Here is a 16,939-nt window from a genome sequence, read left to right on the forward strand (position 1 = left end):
CGTAGTCCATCCACCCTTATTTATTCAATGAAAATTATTAAATTTTGTATTGCAATGCAGCACAAGTTTACAGTTTATAATATTGTGCAGTTAAAATTTTCTATTGTGTGCCTGTTTTACTTTGCATTGAAACAAATTGCCCAATGGCGACAAAATAAAATCCTGCTTGAGACTAGCGGCTGATTGAACATTGCGACTTTGGTATAGCGCCTGTATTGCGAAGTCCACGCAGAAGTTATTTTCCAATGCAGAGCAACTGTCATCAAATTGTGGTGATATTTAGCAGGTGGAAATATGAAAAGCACTGTGATAACTCTGTACTGCAGTTGGGTATAATGTGTTGCATAAACGAAAACCTTGTCATTGTTTTGGTTTTGTTTTACTTTTCTTTAGTCAATAGAACTAAATCAGATTCGATATTCTGGATTTGCCATGACTATTCTCTAGAATAGATTTAATTGTCAACTATTCAAAAATGTTGATCCTGGACTTGTTCGCAACTCTTTTCGCGTGAAATTGATCAGATATACAACACAGATGATTTTCATTGTTGATAATAATAAATTAGCCTAATATCAATCATCAGAAATTGTTACAAGGTGAATAGTGAATATCAAATGGTAAAAGAATTGTGTAAGTAAGTAATCACTAAAATATAAGCACTGTTTAACAAGAAGACAGTAACTAACAGCAACAGCAAGACAACTAACAAGACAATAACTAGCCACTGATAATAATATACACTAACAAGCCAAATTGTTTGTAGTGCATTGATGTTTACAATACGATCATGACCAATATAAAAATGAAATAACTGTATATGTTTGCACTTGAAAAAATACGATTAAATCTATGGCAGCATATTAGGCCATATACGCCTGTTACGGCCAATCTCTGTACAAATCAAACGTCATATAAAACCGTTCAGGTCTACTGAATCTTACGTCATGGAAATTCCTAAAAATGAGCCAAGATTGCACCATCGTTCGTAAGACTTGTATCACACTGAAGTAAACTTAATTCACTTGTACAACAACCTTGCAAAGGCTTTAATAAAATAGAAAGCAACTACATCTGCAAATAAAAGGATACATAAATAACTTAGTTTCGGGAGAGAGTTTGCTTTTTTATACCAAAGACAGGCAAGACACAACAATAACACAGGGTTGAGCATTACAACAGTATATTACATATTTACAAATAGTTCAACATTCAAACGTTTTCGACTTAACTTAAGTCCTCATCAGGAATCTGTAAATAATTATAAACTACAATAAATTTCACTTCTTGACAGTGACTACCGTAACTAACTGACTAACTAAAAGCATCGAGAAACACGCACGATTAAAAGCACTGGAGTGGAAAACATACAGACAGACGAAGTCAGTTTTGAAAGTTTGAAGTTCAGTTTGAAGTTCAGTTTGAAGTTCAGTTTGAAGTTCAGTTTGAAGTTCAGTTTTGAAACGTACCTTTGAAAGAGACTGTTAACATCATTGCTGACTACATTTATTCGGAAACAAAACCAACTCAATTACCTTTCAAGCGTGACGTATTTGTCAAGTTGATGAATTTAGCTACCGAAGGCATATTTATGTATAAAAACCAATTGTTTAAACAAATTGACGGTGTGGCAATGGGATCTCCATTGGGTTCTACTATTGCTAATTTTTTTCTGGCACATTTGGAAACAAAATTATTTGAAAAACATCTAGCATTTCACCCGAAGTTGTTCTTACGTTACATTGATGACATTTTTGCGGTATTCAATAAAGAAACCTCATGTGAAACCTTTTTAGATATGCTGAACTCTCAACATAAAAACATTAAATTTACAATTGAAAAAGCACGTGAAACCCTTCCTTTTTTGGACGTTGAAATTAAAATTAATGCCACTGGATTTGATACTTGGGTTTGGCGCAAACCAACTCATACTGGTTTGTTTTTGAACTTTGATGCATTATGCCCATTGAAATGGAAGTCTGGTTTGATCTTGTGCCTATTAGCTCGGGCTAAAATGATTTGCTGCAATGATGCTCTTTTTAATATTGAAATAGAGAAATTGAAATAAATGTTTTATAATACTGGTTATCCAAAATTGTACTTTGAGAAAATATTGAATCGTTTTATCTCTGAGAATTCCAACCAAAAAGAAAAGGCTGAAAATGAGTTAAATGTGAAGCATTGCTTGTCCATTCCGTTTGTGGGAAAAGAATCCAAAACGTTTGCTCGTAAAATCGGACAGTTTATGAAAAATAAATTTGATGTGGACGTTTTTCCTGTTTATAAAACATTTAAAATTAGTTCGTATTTTCAACTAAAGTCCCAGACGCCTTCGTCTCTTTGCTCAAATGTCGTATATTGTTTTACATGTCCGTGTGATTCGGCATTGACGTACATCGGTATGTCCACCAGACATTTGACCACGAGAGTACGGGAGCATCTGAACTTTAGAGACTTAAAGAAAAGTGTCATCAAGGACCATATCATGGATTGTTCTTTTTGCACTGATCAAAAATTCTCTGCTGAATCATTTAAAATTTTACGCAAAGGCAATCCCAATTTGACACAAAAATTCAGGAAGCGTTGTTAATCAAACGCTACAATCCAAATCTAAACAAACAATTATTTGCCGGTGGCGCCTCCATTCTCCTCAATATTTATTAGCCTAGTTGTATCACGTACTCCGTGGTGCAAATTCGTTTGTAACTTAGTCATGCAGTTGCCTTTTCTTAATGTAATTTTTCGTCTGTCTGTATGTTTTCCACTCCAGTGCTTTTAATCGTGCGTGTTTCTCGATGCTTTTAGTTAGTCAGTTAGTTACGGTAGTCACTGTCAAGAAGTGAAATTTATTGTAGTTTATAATTATTTACAGATTCCTGATGAGGACTTAAGTTAAGTCGAAAACGTTTGAATGTTGAACTATTTGTAAATATGTAATATACTGTTGTAATGCTCAACCCTGTGTTATTGTTGTGTCTTGCCTGTCTTTGACATAAATAACTGCTTCCGAACGTACATAATGCTACAACAACAGAACTGAATGAATGAACGAATGAAGAAAACGTAGAACCAAGGCGTGCAGAAAACAAGGCAATAATTAACTGAGTAATAAGCTTGAGGGACAGAGCGCCGTGCTCAGAAACACACGACATTCTCCCCCTCTCAAAATTGCATTATATATAGCACAAACACGCAAAATATAGTTCATAAGCGTAACTTGGGCAGCAGGCGTGATTTTACATGAAATCAAGCAGACTGCTAAAAATATGGCACTGCACCATAACGATCAACCGAACGACGAATACGAGTAGATCTGCGTAAGTGTGTTGTATCAGTGGTGGGCGAAGACGATGACATAGAGTGATCAGTAGTTTCACGTTGTACAATGTCGCCATCGTCACTACGCACACTTAAATTTACATCCGGTGATGTTGAAGTCACGTCATTATTTACAAATCCATTGGGTAGAGCAATAGCCTCACCATTCGCCACTGGAGGAGGCAAACGTGTTAAGTTTGCTTCGACTAGAACATCCTGGTCAACTGGTAAAACAGGTTCATCCGATTGTCCCAATGGTGCAATATCTTTGAGAGAGACCGTTGTTTCTCTGCCAGAAGGAAAACGAACACGAGCATAGTTAGGGGTGGCATGCATGAGCTCTACTTCGTCAACAACAGGATCATACTTTGATAAACGAACATGACGCCGTAGAAACACTTTATTTGGTGTTGATAACCATGTCGGCATAGAAACTCCAAATGACGATCGACGTTTATACACAAATAACCTTTCGTGAGGCGTTTCATTTGTAGCGGTGCAAAGCAAAGAGCGGATAGAATGCAAAGCGTCGGATAGCACGCTTTCCCAGCGCGACATGTCAAGTTTACGAGACTTTAATGCTGATTTCACTGCAGACCAAATTATTCCATTATACCTTTCACATTGTCCGTTTCCAGGAGCATTATAGACAGACGTCCTACTGCATGCAACACCATGACTATTAAGATACGATGATAGTTCTTTGGACATGAAAGCCGAGCCCCTATCGGAGTGTACATACGCTGGCATACCAAACAACGCAAACAAATGGTTTAAACAAGAAATAACAGTTCGGGCATCAGTACTTGCACAAGGAAACGCGAAAGGAAAACGAGAAAATTCGTCCACAACTGTTAACATGTATTTGTTCTTGGACACAGACGGCATAGGGCCTTTGAAATCTAAACTCAGTCGCTCAAACGGCTGGGTAGCTTTAACAAGATGCGCATTAGGTGGTTTATAAAAGTTAGGTTTGATTTCTGCACATACGCTGCAGTTTTGCACCGTTTTCCGAACGTCCTAGACAGAATAAGGTAGATTTTTAGTTCGAACAAAATGAAGCAAACGAGTTATACCAGGATGGCATAAAGATACATGAATATCGTGTAGCACATTATTATGCATCGTAGCAATGTATGCTCTGGACAGTGCATCGGGAGCGGAGTTATATTTCCCAGAGCGGTAAACAATGTCAAAATTGAACTCACTTAGTTCCATGCGCCATCGTTGCACTTTATTGTTTTTAATTTTGTTATGATTTGTGCTTGAGTACATAAATGAAACTGACCTTTGATCCGTCACAACCGTGAAATGACGACCACTTAGGAAATGCTTCCATTTTCGTACTGCTTCGACGATCGCTAAAGCTTCCTTTTCTACGCTGGAATATCGAATTTCACTCTTGTTTAGCATCCTCGAAAACAAAGCTACAGGGCGTCCTTGCTGATTCAGCGTTGCTGATACTGCGTTGTCGGATGCGTCGGTTTCAAGCACAAACGGGAGTTGTTCATTTACTGTCCCAAGAGTAGCAATGCTCAAATCTTTTTTCAACGTGGAGAGAGCTTGTATTGCTTGCTTGTCAAGTGGAAAAGTTTTTGACAAAACCAGAGGTTTAATTTTTTCCGAGTACTGAGGGATCCACTGCGCATAGTAAGCAAACATGCCTACCACACGCTGAAGTTCTTTAGCAGTGTTAGGAACAGGCATTTCAATAACTGGTTTTACTCTTTCAGGATCTGGTTCAACCACGCCTTTCGAGATGCGATATCCTAACAATGTTATTGTTTCTACGCAAAAACTACATTTGTCTTCATTAAACGTTAGATTACAGTCTTTTGCAGCACCCAGGAAAACTTGAAGATTTTTATCGTGCTCCTCGCGCGTCTCACCACACACCGTAACGTCATCAAGATAGGCAAATGTTCCTTTGCAAGCATATTTCGAAATGATTCCATTGATAACTCGTTGAAAACAAGGCACTGCATTCTTAAGGCCAAACGGAATCTTTTTAAAGTGATACAGCTGTCCGTTGGCTTCAAAGGCGGTGTACTCTTGTTCTTCAGGCAGCAAGGGAACTTGGTGATAAGCGCTGCGTAGATCCAGAGTAGAAAACCATTTGTACTGAGAAACATTATCTATAATGCTTTGCATGTTCGGAATCGGGTAGGCATCGAGCAAAGTAAATTTGTTTACTGTTTGACTGTAGTCCACGCACATGCGTTTTTTATGGTTTTCATTTTTTACAATCACCAATTGAGCACGCCATGGTGAGGTGCTTGGTTCAATAACATCATCACGCAAGAGTTGAGCGACTTGATTCTTTATAAAACTTTGATCAGCTTTAGAATATCGACGTGATTTGGAAGCGATTGGGCAACAGTCTCCTGTCATATGCTCAAATAAACGTACTGGCATTGGGCTCCTCAAAGGTTTTAAGGCCCCAAGGTTCAAAGGTTGTTCAGATCCTCCAAAGTTAAAATTTACGCATTTATGTTGTTGTAAAAACTCACGTCCAAGAATTACGTCCCAGAGTAGTCCGTCCATGACACTGAATTTCACATCAGCATAATCGCGATCCAGGAGTTGTAGAGTTGCAAAGCAGGAGCCTCGAGTTTTCACTGATGAGCCTTTTACAGCTAAATCCACATGCTGCTCGTCACTATAGCTTACTTTCAAGTTAGCGCGATGACTAAATTCATGGCTTATGTGGTTGTTTTGGGCGCCCGTGTCAATAAGGCATTTAGCTAGTTTTCCATTGATCTCAATGGATACGTTTACGTTTTGATCTGATTTAGACAACGATGTGAGAGCTGACAAGCTTGTTGATTGACATGCAGCGGTTGCGTTACTGCAGGTCGAACGGCACACATTAGCGAAGTGGCCTTTTTTGTTACATTTGTAGCAAATCTGTTCTTTGGCAGGACATTTGTCTCTGGGATGAAGTCTTCTGCCACAAAAAAAGCATTTTTTCTGCTCCATTGCAAGGCAGTCGCTTTTGCGAGGTGGCGTTTTGTTGCTGGATTGGGAATCCCAAGAACGTGATTCGCACACAGCTAGAAGATCATTCAAAGCTTCGCCGCCAGGGGGCATAACGTACGCTTCGGCATTACGTTGGGCCTCATAAACCGACCGAGCTTTTTCAAAGACTCTTTGTAGTTCCAAGACATTGTCTTCAAGAAGTCTTTGTCGGATGTAACTTGAAGTAATTCCCGCAATAAAGGCGTCCCGAATGGCTGCTTCTTTGTTTTGAGCTGCAGAAACTGCACTAAAGTTGCAGTCAGCACTGAGCTGTTTTAGTCTTTGAACAAAACTTTCCAGGGGTTCGTCCACTTTTTGCCTGCATGTGTTAAGTCGGTGTCGCGCAAAAATTTCGTTGATCGGTTTATTGTAGAGGATGTCCAACTGAGCAATGGCGTTATCGTAAGTGTCACTTTCACTGATGTGCGCATACACATGTGACTCTAGTAAATTTACTAGGATGTCGAGCTTTGCTTGCGCATCTGCACCCTCAATCCTTGCTATGTAGTTTCGAAACGTCCGCTTCCAATGTTGCCACTTTCTTGAGGCTTCCGGGGAGTTTGTGTCGACCCCAAACACTTGGGGTTGCATGAACTTATGCATAGCTACTATTTTATTAAATTGAAGTAAACTTAATTCACTTGTACAACAACCTTGCAAAGGCTTTAATAAAATAGAAAGCAACTACATCTGCAAATAAAAGGATACATAAATAACTGCTTCCGAACGTACATAATGCTACAACAACAGAACTGAATGAATGAACGAATGAAGAAAACGTAGAACCAAGGCGTGCAGAAAACAAGGCAATAATTAACTGAGTAATAAGCTTGAGGGACAGAGCGCCGTGCTCAGAAACACACGACACACACCTGTTGAGAATTACTTCACAATGTTTTACTATTACGTCACAGTACTGCGTACGTGAGTTTGAGATATTGCAATGTATTCTAGTCATTCGTAAAATGATTGCTTGAAAGTTGGTAGGATATTTAACTGTTTGCTTAGTGCTTGCCAGCTGGACGAAAATTCCGTCTTTATCTAAGTAGTTTGTATCGTAGTGACAGGTTTTAGTGGTGTATCGCGTTGCACCCCATTTTCGATAGCCGTGGGCTAATTTTACAGAAATACAATTCTCGAATAGACGTTTCGGAAGAGTGTTTCTTTTTCGGTCATTACATACAGACGAACGGTTCCGGGAACTTTATGTTACAATTTTCCCACGAAGAGATTATGGTTTACCGCTGTGACCATAAATAATAAAGACGTGGTTTATACAAGAAGCATTCGACGATGCCACGTCGACACCATACGGCTATCTCCTTTTGGATTTTAAACAGACGACACCGGAAAACATGCGCTTGCGTACAAACGTTTTTCCCGACCAAAGAACCATCGTATACGTACCCAATGTATAAAAGCTAACGCAAGTCATAGAAGGCTTGATATATCGTAAGCATGTCAGCGAGGCTAGAACGTCACATCGAGACGCTCAAGACACTTGCAAAGGCCAAGCCACAGATCGGAAAAGCGGTAATCAAAACAGCTAGCGACGATCTGGTCAAGTGCATTTGTGAATGTGCCCATAACGTGCTGAAGGGTAACGTCCGTATCACCCCAAAACAGAAAAACAAACTAAGAAGACACAAGACAACACTGCGTCAAGTTGCCAACAAGACCATCGGAATTAAACGGAAAAGAAGAATTATACAGAAAGGAGGATTCCTGGGTACACTTCTGGCAACGGTCATCCCGGCACTCGCCGGCCTGTTGTTTGGGAAGTAATGGAAAACGTTAAAAAGATGGCTCTGGTCGATGCCCGGATGCTAGATCAGATGAGAGAAAAGGAGGACATAAAACGCTCAACAACCACAAAGGTTATGAACGAATTGGATAGAGAAATGCATACCGTGCTGGAAAGAACAGACCTCGACGAAGACACAAAACTGACAATGTACCAACAAATACTTCAGAGCTATATAACTCACCAGCATAAGCAAATAAACCAACCAATGGCAATCAAGATCAAAGAAAAACCGGACCGCAGCTGGGTTGAGAGAGACATACTCTTTCAAGTACCAAAGTCATATGTATCACGGACAAGGGAGTTGATGAGCCTCATTGACAAGCATCCCTTGGTGAGCTGGGATGACAAAGGTCAATTCATGTACAAGAACGAGGCTCTTCCAAACACCAGCATCAAAGAATTGATAAACACGGCAATCCGCAAGCCCAGACAAACCAAACCAACCGGGTGGACAACGCTTCAAAATGCTTTAAAAGAAATGAACGCTCCCACCGCTTTCATTCAAAGGGTTGCAAACAAGCCAAAAGCATCATGGGATCGATGGAATTAAGTTACTACGATCCGGCCAAACCATCGAGCTACGGAGGTGTTGAAAGACTACAGCGTGCCACAAAGACTCCTGTGAAGGAGTGGTTGATGTCACAGGACGTTTACACATTACATAAACCGATAAGACATCGTTTTACCCGTCGTCGAGTGATTGTCGAAAGTATAGATGCCCAATGGCAAGCAGACCTTGTGGACGTGACAAAGCTGAAGCAGGATAATGACGACTTCAAGTACTTGGTGACCTGTATCGATGTGTTTTCAAAGTTTGCATGGGTTATTGCTATTAAAAATAAATTTGGTAAAACACTTGTGCGTGCTTTCTCCGAGATTCTCCGTATCAGCGAACGAAAGCCGAGAGTGTTACAGACGGACAAGGGCAGTGAATTTAAAAACGTTTACTTTCAAAAATGGTTGAAGGACAACAACATCCACTTTTTCACAACCCACAATGAGGAAACAAAAGCGAGTGTAGTGGAACGCTTCAATCGCACCCTTAAATCGCGCATGTGGCGATATTTCACCCGCCACAGACGTCACAGATACGTCGATGTGCTTTCGGACTTGACTGAAGCATACAACCATTCATACCATCGGAGTATTGACATGTCACCGGTGTCAGTATCTCAGCAAAACGAGGGTGCTGTCTGGGATACGCTGTACGAAGACAAGATTCGGATACTGTACAATCCCAAACTTGCAACAGGTACAGTCGTACGTATCACGAAAGTCAAAGGAAAATTCCGCAAAGGTTACCTTCCTAACTGGAGCGAAGAATTGTTCATCGTACACAAAGCCGTAAAGGGAAATCCCCCTTACTACGTATTGAAAGACCTCGATCAAGAGCTTCTCGAAGGTTCCTTTTACGAAGAGGAAGTGCAACGGGTTATAAAAGAAGACAACGTCTATCGCGTTGATACAATTGTTGCACATCGTGGCAAAGGCAAGAAGAAGCAAGTACTCGTGAAGTGGCTGGGATATCCTGAAAAGTTCAACACGTGGATAGACGCATCGGAGATTATCGACTATGCCTGATTGGAAATTCTGCGGGAGAAGTGTGCCCCGCAGCGAGATTGTGTTTTTCTGTCAGATCATTGTCATTTATACGATCGTAGCCACAAGCATATACAACCTCTCGGTTGACAAAAAACCGTCCAGTCTGTGGGTGACCCTGCTCAGCAGCTCGCTTGGTCTGTTGATGCCGAATCCAGTGATTAGGACACAAAAAAAGAAAAAAAGAACAGACGAAGAAACAAATGTTTTTTCTGACTCTGCCTAGTAACAGCTCCATGACCTACTTCCCCGACAACACCATTACCGGATTCACGACAAGGCTACCGAAAGAAATCGATTTGAACGGATCATGGGAAGCGGGCGTGACCGACATACAATACCCACACACATGGCATAATGTCCCTGAAGGACAGGGATGGATGATTTACACGAATCGGGAGATCAGCACGCGCATAAATATCGAAGCAGGTCACTACGGTTGGGCAAAGCAACTTTTCAGAGCTATTGCAAACAGTGCTTTGGAAAACATACCGGAAACGACACCACCGTTCCTATTCACACTCAATAAGACAACAGGAAGAGTGAGACTAGGCTTTCCACGTCAAACAGAAGGCACCGCAGTACGTCGTAGCGCCAACGACTCCAGACAACTTGCCGTAAGCGACACTCTGAAAAATATCTTGGGATTCGAAAGCAACACACTGGATCGGAGCACTGAAGGCATCAGGGCATTCGACTTGAAACAGGCACCGTCTTCTCTGTTTGTGTATTGCGACATACTGGAACCACGCGTAGTCGGAGACAGTCTGGTCCCACTCCTTTGCATTGTCACACCCGAAGGCAGATACGGCAAAACGGTTCACAAGGTCCTTCCAAAAGTCCACTATCATCTGATTCAGAGGAGGAATTTCTCGACGATTCGCATAGACATAACGGACGACACCGGAGCGAAAATACCATTCCAAAAAGGAAAAGCGATAGTGACACTGCATTTGCGCAAACGAAGACTCGCCCACATCTGAACCATGCGAAAAACGTATTGCTGTGACCGTGCCGCATACCAACGCTATTACACACAGCAAGTCGGGAACGGAAGCCCCTTCTTTTCAGGCTCACCCAATCAGCGCGGCTACGGCTTGGGCAGCATCTTTTCCGGTCTGGGTCGAGCCATTCTACCTCTTCTCAAGAGCGGGGCCAAAGCAGTCGGTAAGCAAGCGTTGCGTTCTGGTGTTCAAATTGCCAGCGACGTTTTGCAAGGAGAAGATCTCAAACAGTCTGCCATAGCGCGTGGTAAAGAGGCCGGCTCCAGCCTCTTGCGCATGGCCATGCCTTCTCCTCCGCCAGGGGAAAGGGTACGAAAGAGAAAAAGGGGAAAGGCAGCTCCGATTAAGAATAAAAAGCGTAGGATCTCAAAAAAAACTGACATCTTTGCATAATGTCGGCGCTCATCCACGAACAATCTTGCGAGTGTACAAACAGTGAATTGGATTTGTTTTCCGTACCACCGACCCAAACGAGCATCGATCATGGCAAATGGGTCGAGTATCGTCCGATGTCTACACTCTCGGACGACGGTCCTGTGGAATTTCTCGTGCCTGGGAGCGGGGGTGATTATCTGGATCTGGCGAACATGTTTCTCCACGTTAGGGCAAGCATTAAGAATGACGCCGGAACCGCTATTGCGGAGGATGCTGACGTGGGCCCGGTCAACAACTGGCTGGATTCGCTATGGAGTCAGGTGGACATGAGCCTCAATAACGTACTCATAACACCGTCCACCAACACATACCCGTATCGCGCTTACATTGAAAACTTGCTCAGCCATGGAAAGGAGGCGAAATCGTCCCAATTGAGCGCATCCGTGTGGGCAGATGACACCCCGGGTCAACTCGACTCTAGAGCCGACACAAACAAAGGCTTCACAAAACGAAAGGCTTTGACGTCTGAGAGCAAAACGATAGACATGATTGGTAGATTGCATCTGGACATGTCCTTCCAACAGCGCTATCTGATCAATGGCGTGCAGGTCAAGTTCCGGCTCATCAAATCTAAGAAAGCCTTTCATCTCATGGCCGCACAAGACACCTTCAAAAGCGTGTTCAAGGACGTCACCTTGTACGTGTGCACCGTCACTCTCAACTCTGGCATTGCCCTTGGACATGCGGCAGCCCTCCAGAAGGGATTGGCGAAGTATCCCATCAGACGTGTACAAACAAAGGTATTTTCCGTACCTGCCGGCAACATGTCCATCAGTAAGGAAAATCTGTTTCTTGGCCAACTGCCGAGACGTGTCGTGATCGGATGCGTCAAAAACAGCGCCTTCAACGGCTCAATCGCTGAAAATCCTTTCAATTTCCAGCACTTTCACATCAACTTTTTGTCACTCTATCGTGATGCAGAACAGATACCCTCACGCCCCTTGCAACCAGACTTTACAAACGGACAAGTGGTGCGCAGTTTTATGACCCTTTTCACCGGAACAAACAAGCACAGATCGGACAGTGGGAATAGCATCGACCTGGCTTCCTATCCGCGTGGTTTCACTCTGTTTGCCTTTGATCTAACTCAGGCAATGTCCAATGACGGCGCTCACATGGATCTTATAAAACATGGGAATCTGCGATTGGAAATTCATTTCGCCCAGCCCCTGCCCGCTACAATCAACATCGTAGTCTACGCCGAATTCGACAACCTGATTCAGATTGACCGATCGCGCAACGTCGTCTTTGACTATTCAGCATGAACACTCTTCAGATTTCCTCCATCCTGCAAAGTGACCCGCATTCCAGCTCTGTGTTTTGCGAAACGCTACCCAGAGATCATCTCCTTCGTCAAAAGCACGATGCCCCGAAGGCCTACGTTGTAAATACTGACCCTAGTCATAAACCCGGTCAACACTGGGTGGTGGTGCTGATCGATTCCAAGCTGACTGGAGAATATTTCGATCCTGTCGGTCTCCCGCCTCTGCACAAGGAATTTTACCAGTTCATGAAGCCGTACGAGTGGAGCTTCAACTCGACGCGATTGCAAGGACCTTCTAGCAAAGCCTGTGGCTTTTATTGCGTTTTTTATGTGCTGCACAGATGTCGTGGTTGGTCGAAAGACGATATAATTGGATGCTTTTCAGATGTTTTCACAGAAAATGATGCACGCGTTGAACAATATATCAATAATCATTTTTTATTGCAATAAAATATATATACACATATTTTAAATGCGAAGCATTTAAAAAAAAAATTATTAAATGCGAAGCATTTAATAATAAAAAAATAAAAAAAATTAGGCGGCCACCCGCTTGGCCTTGGGTTCTCCAAGTTTGCTCCGAATATCGTTGACAAGCTGTACGGCGTTGTGGAACTGCTCGGCGTTCTCCGGGTCGGCCCACTCCCCGTCACGATTGACGACCGCAAATTCTTCAGTTTTGTCAGCAAGGTAGGTCAGGTATTGCTTTGGAGCAAATACCGTGGTGACGTCAAACCGAATGACTATGTTCATTTCGGCCACTTCGCTCTTGACTGCCACGATGCGCTCATTGTGTTGGCAGTCTTCATCTTTGCTAGCGGTCGCCCAGAATATAATGTGCAGGTACGGTCTGGTCTTCCTTTTTGGGGCAAAGACCAAGTAGGGATTGTCACAAAAAAGCTGTGTGGCCACCTGTCACAGCTGGGCATCGTTGAATTGAACGTTGCCACATCGCATGCTTAATAGACCGCGACGCATGTGACCGGTGAATGCAAAGCCTCCGCATTCACCCTCGTCCATAATTTTGCTGAAAGCTTCGCGGATGCTGACCGATTCCTTTCTGAGCTCAGCCGCACGTTCAAATAGATTTTGCGCCTCCATCAAGTGTTCGTAACAGGATGCGTAGGGGACGTTGTCAACGTTTGTTTGATGGCTTCTGGCTTGCTCTTCGAGGTCGTATGCTTGACTCGACAGCATGCTTTGCGATTGGGATTAAAATACACACAGTTATATAGCTCCCATAACGTGCCCTGCAGGCTACAAAAACAGTGGTGATGTCGTGACATCATCATCGGCGACACGACGTTTTATGTACAAGTTGGAGATGGCACCTCGCTTCTGCGTGTACGTGTACATGTCAGCGCCATGAACTTTGAAACTTGTGTTTTCTCCCGATAACGTTTCCCTGGTTGTTAGCACATTGTGGAAGACCTCTCTCGTGAGCGGGTTCTGGTGTTTTGACAGCCCCTTGCAAGAGAGCTTGTCGCCTCCTGGCCCTTCGCAGTAATACGTTTTACTGCAAAGACTGATCATTTCATCCCCGACCCATTCCAATTTGAAAAGCCCTGGCTCGCGCTTGTCATAGATTGCCCTGGCCTTGCAACAATCTTCGCCGCCTACCCACTCACCTCCGCTTGCTTTTGCGTCAATGAATGCCTGCATGTGGGCATCGCAGGCTGGTGAGGGCAACCACTTGTGGTAGTTTGTATAGAACTCACGCCGCAAACTTGGAATGACCGCCTCGTCGAGGGTCGCAGTGCTCAGGGCAAGATATGCGCTGTCCGTATCCATGTAAGTGTATTGGTAATTTTTTCGGTGCAGGTACTTGTCTATGAATTCGTAGTAAAACTTCAACATAAATAATTTGGCGTATTGATATACAAAGAAGGAAATATGCAATGGCAGATCAATGACGATCGCTTTTGGGTTGCATTGTACTTCGTACACTTCTTCCGTGAGAGGTGTGAGCGCCTGGAAGCGATGCCGTGCCACCAGCTCTCCCACTTTCTGCTCATTGCATATTTCGTTAGTCATGTACCTTTCTTTTCGCGTCGCCATCTTGCCGTATGCACTGTTGCCCCAACAATTTAAAAGTGTCTGCGATTATTTTTGTTTCCGGAACCTGATCTCCTTCGCGCCTTGCAGTCGTCACTTGGGCGGCAAATGACTCGAATGCATTGCACGGTGTGTAACACACCACCTGATAGATCCGGCTGACCTCCAACCCTTGGGCCATGTACCACTTCAGGAGCGGGGTGGCCAACAGTATTTTTTCTCCTTTCATGCTTCCTATCAGGGTGCGTCTAGGTCTTTTCAAAGCGCCCATTCGTTTGGCAAATGTGGCCATGCGTTCGCCCACGTCATCGATTGTGACGTCGACATTTTTAAATATTGGACTCATTTCATCAAAGTGTCTGTACAGTCGATCAGGGATCGCAATGTCGACTTCGACCATGCCAAACAACTCACCGCGCTCGATTTCTCCAAGCACGTCGGCTTGTGTTGTTGGCCATTTGGTGCGGTACTTGAACTGCTTTACAAACTCCTTGATCGGGGACTGGCGTCGCATGGACAGCCACTCACATTCGCGCATTGTGATGACAGTGTATCCTATGTCGGTCAAGTACACGTGATTGTTTTCTGTGTCACGTCGCAACTCGGCCATTGACCTTCCGTTTACAGGATTCACTTTAATTGACGCTGTCAGTCGGCAATCGTGACCGTGGAACATACAGCCATGGAACTGATAGACCAGACTCCTCTCGGCAACAAATCCGTCTACTGGGATACGCCGTGCCCCTAGTCGGACTTCCCCTCCGTTGAACTGGTGCCTGATGTGTTGATTTTCACACACTGCAATAAATTCAAGCCATTCACGCGCCAGTTTTCCGTACCACACGCCCCTGGGTCGAACGACAGTGAATTCTGTTGCATTCTCTTTGAGTACAACAGGCGATTCTGTTGGCATTGGACAAGCCAGGCATTTTAAATACAAACTGTTGCAGTCGTATCCGCGGATTGACTGACAAATTTCGGTCCCCTGTCTAATTCTTGTTTCACCCACCTTATGACGTCGATGAAATACGATTGATGGCCCGCCGACTATGTTGTTTCGCAACATTTCAAAGATGTCTTTTTGTTTCTGACCGAATGTGTAAAATACAATTTTGGGATCGACTGTCTTCATTAACAGGATCTGTGAAACCCCTGGTGCGCTAATGGCGTCTTTGAACATGTCAATGCATCGTTCTTTGTAAAAATCAAACATCTTTTCAATGACATTGAGCATAGGCACTACGTCTAAATTGTTGTACCATACAAGAAAATCTCGAATGGTTGACATGTGCTTGTCTCGCCATGTCTCCTCGCAGTACCGGTACTCTGTCTCTGAAATGTTTGATTTTTTCAAAGAACTGTAAAACGCATTGTGGGGTGGGAGGCCTCTCTCGTCCAACTGTCGGAGATCTTTGACCCATTCATAGGGAAAGAATCCCTTCTGTTCTGTACAATTGTACGCTGCAATTAAATTTCTGTAAGTAAATCCTGGTGCCAAATAGTTGCGTAAGTCTAAAAATTTCACTTTGTCTGTTGATATGCACATGTAATCATTGCTTCGTTTGATGATGTGTGGTGGTGTGTCATTGTCATAAAAAAATTTTGCCAGGTACCGCCTCATGACATTGACGTCGTATCGCCCCGAATTAAAGCCGACAATAGGTAATTGTTGAAGAAATCGCTCGAGCTCGCAAATGACTTTTTGAAAGGGGTGTTTTCCATTTTGACAAGCTTCCGGTTCCGCATTCTTATACACTTCTAATCTTGCTTCGATTTGTTGCAAGACGTCGGAGAATGTCTCTTTCATTTCGGCGTTGGCTTGTCTCTGTATTTCAAACACCCTTTGCATGAAGTCATTCACGAGCGCAAAAGAATCACCTTGTGAAATAAAACAGTGAGGTGTTTCGAAACCGGGAACGTTGGACGCTATACTGATTGACATCAAGTTGTGCTTGGCAGTATAGTGTGTGCTTTTGGTCGCTTGAGGCATATCATCATCGGCAAAAAAACTTTCGCAATCAAACGTTGCTCTATAAGAGTAGAATCTTATTTGAGGTGGGGTGGAAATGCTGTGGATTTCCAGTTTGTCAAATACTGTTTGCCGGTTTCGAAACACCCCTCCCACATACTTCATTTTAACTTCACCTCTACACGTTTTTTCATGTCGAATCACATTCCAATTCTTATCAAATCCTTGACCACAAACACTACATTGATACAGTTTGCAGTACACAGCAAAGTCACTTATGAAAGTGAAATGTTTGTTGTTTAAGTTTAGGTATAACGATGGTTCTGTCTTATGCGTCTTCTCCCTCACGCTTTGTTTTATGAGCTCGGCGTAGACCTCACCCTCTTCATTTGTTTGCAATGTATATATTTTAATGTTAGTGTTAAATAATTTCTCCAAATCCCCAATGTCCTCCAGTTTGACCCCGGGAA

General features: G+C 43.1%; 1 protein-coding gene across 1 annotated transcript; it reads left to right on the forward strand.

Moving 5' to 3' along the window:
• The first annotated feature begins 11,138 nt into the window (after positions 1-11,138).
• Positions 11,139-12,446, forward strand: LOC145782956 (uncharacterized protein F54H12.2-like). Its single transcript, XM_082594715.1, has one exon. The coding sequence runs from the start codon at positions 11,139-11,141 to the stop codon at positions 12,444-12,446; it is 1,308 nt and encodes a 435-aa protein (XP_082450841.1).
• The last annotated feature ends 4,493 nt before the right edge of the window (positions 12,447-16,939 follow it).

This window comes from Aplidium turbinatum, chromosome 14 (genome assembly GCF_918807975.1).
Source record: "Aplidium turbinatum chromosome 14, kaAplTurb1.1, whole genome shotgun sequence".
In the NCBI taxonomy this organism is placed as follows: Eukaryota; Metazoa; Chordata; class Ascidiacea; order Aplousobranchia; family Polyclinidae; genus Aplidium; species Aplidium turbinatum.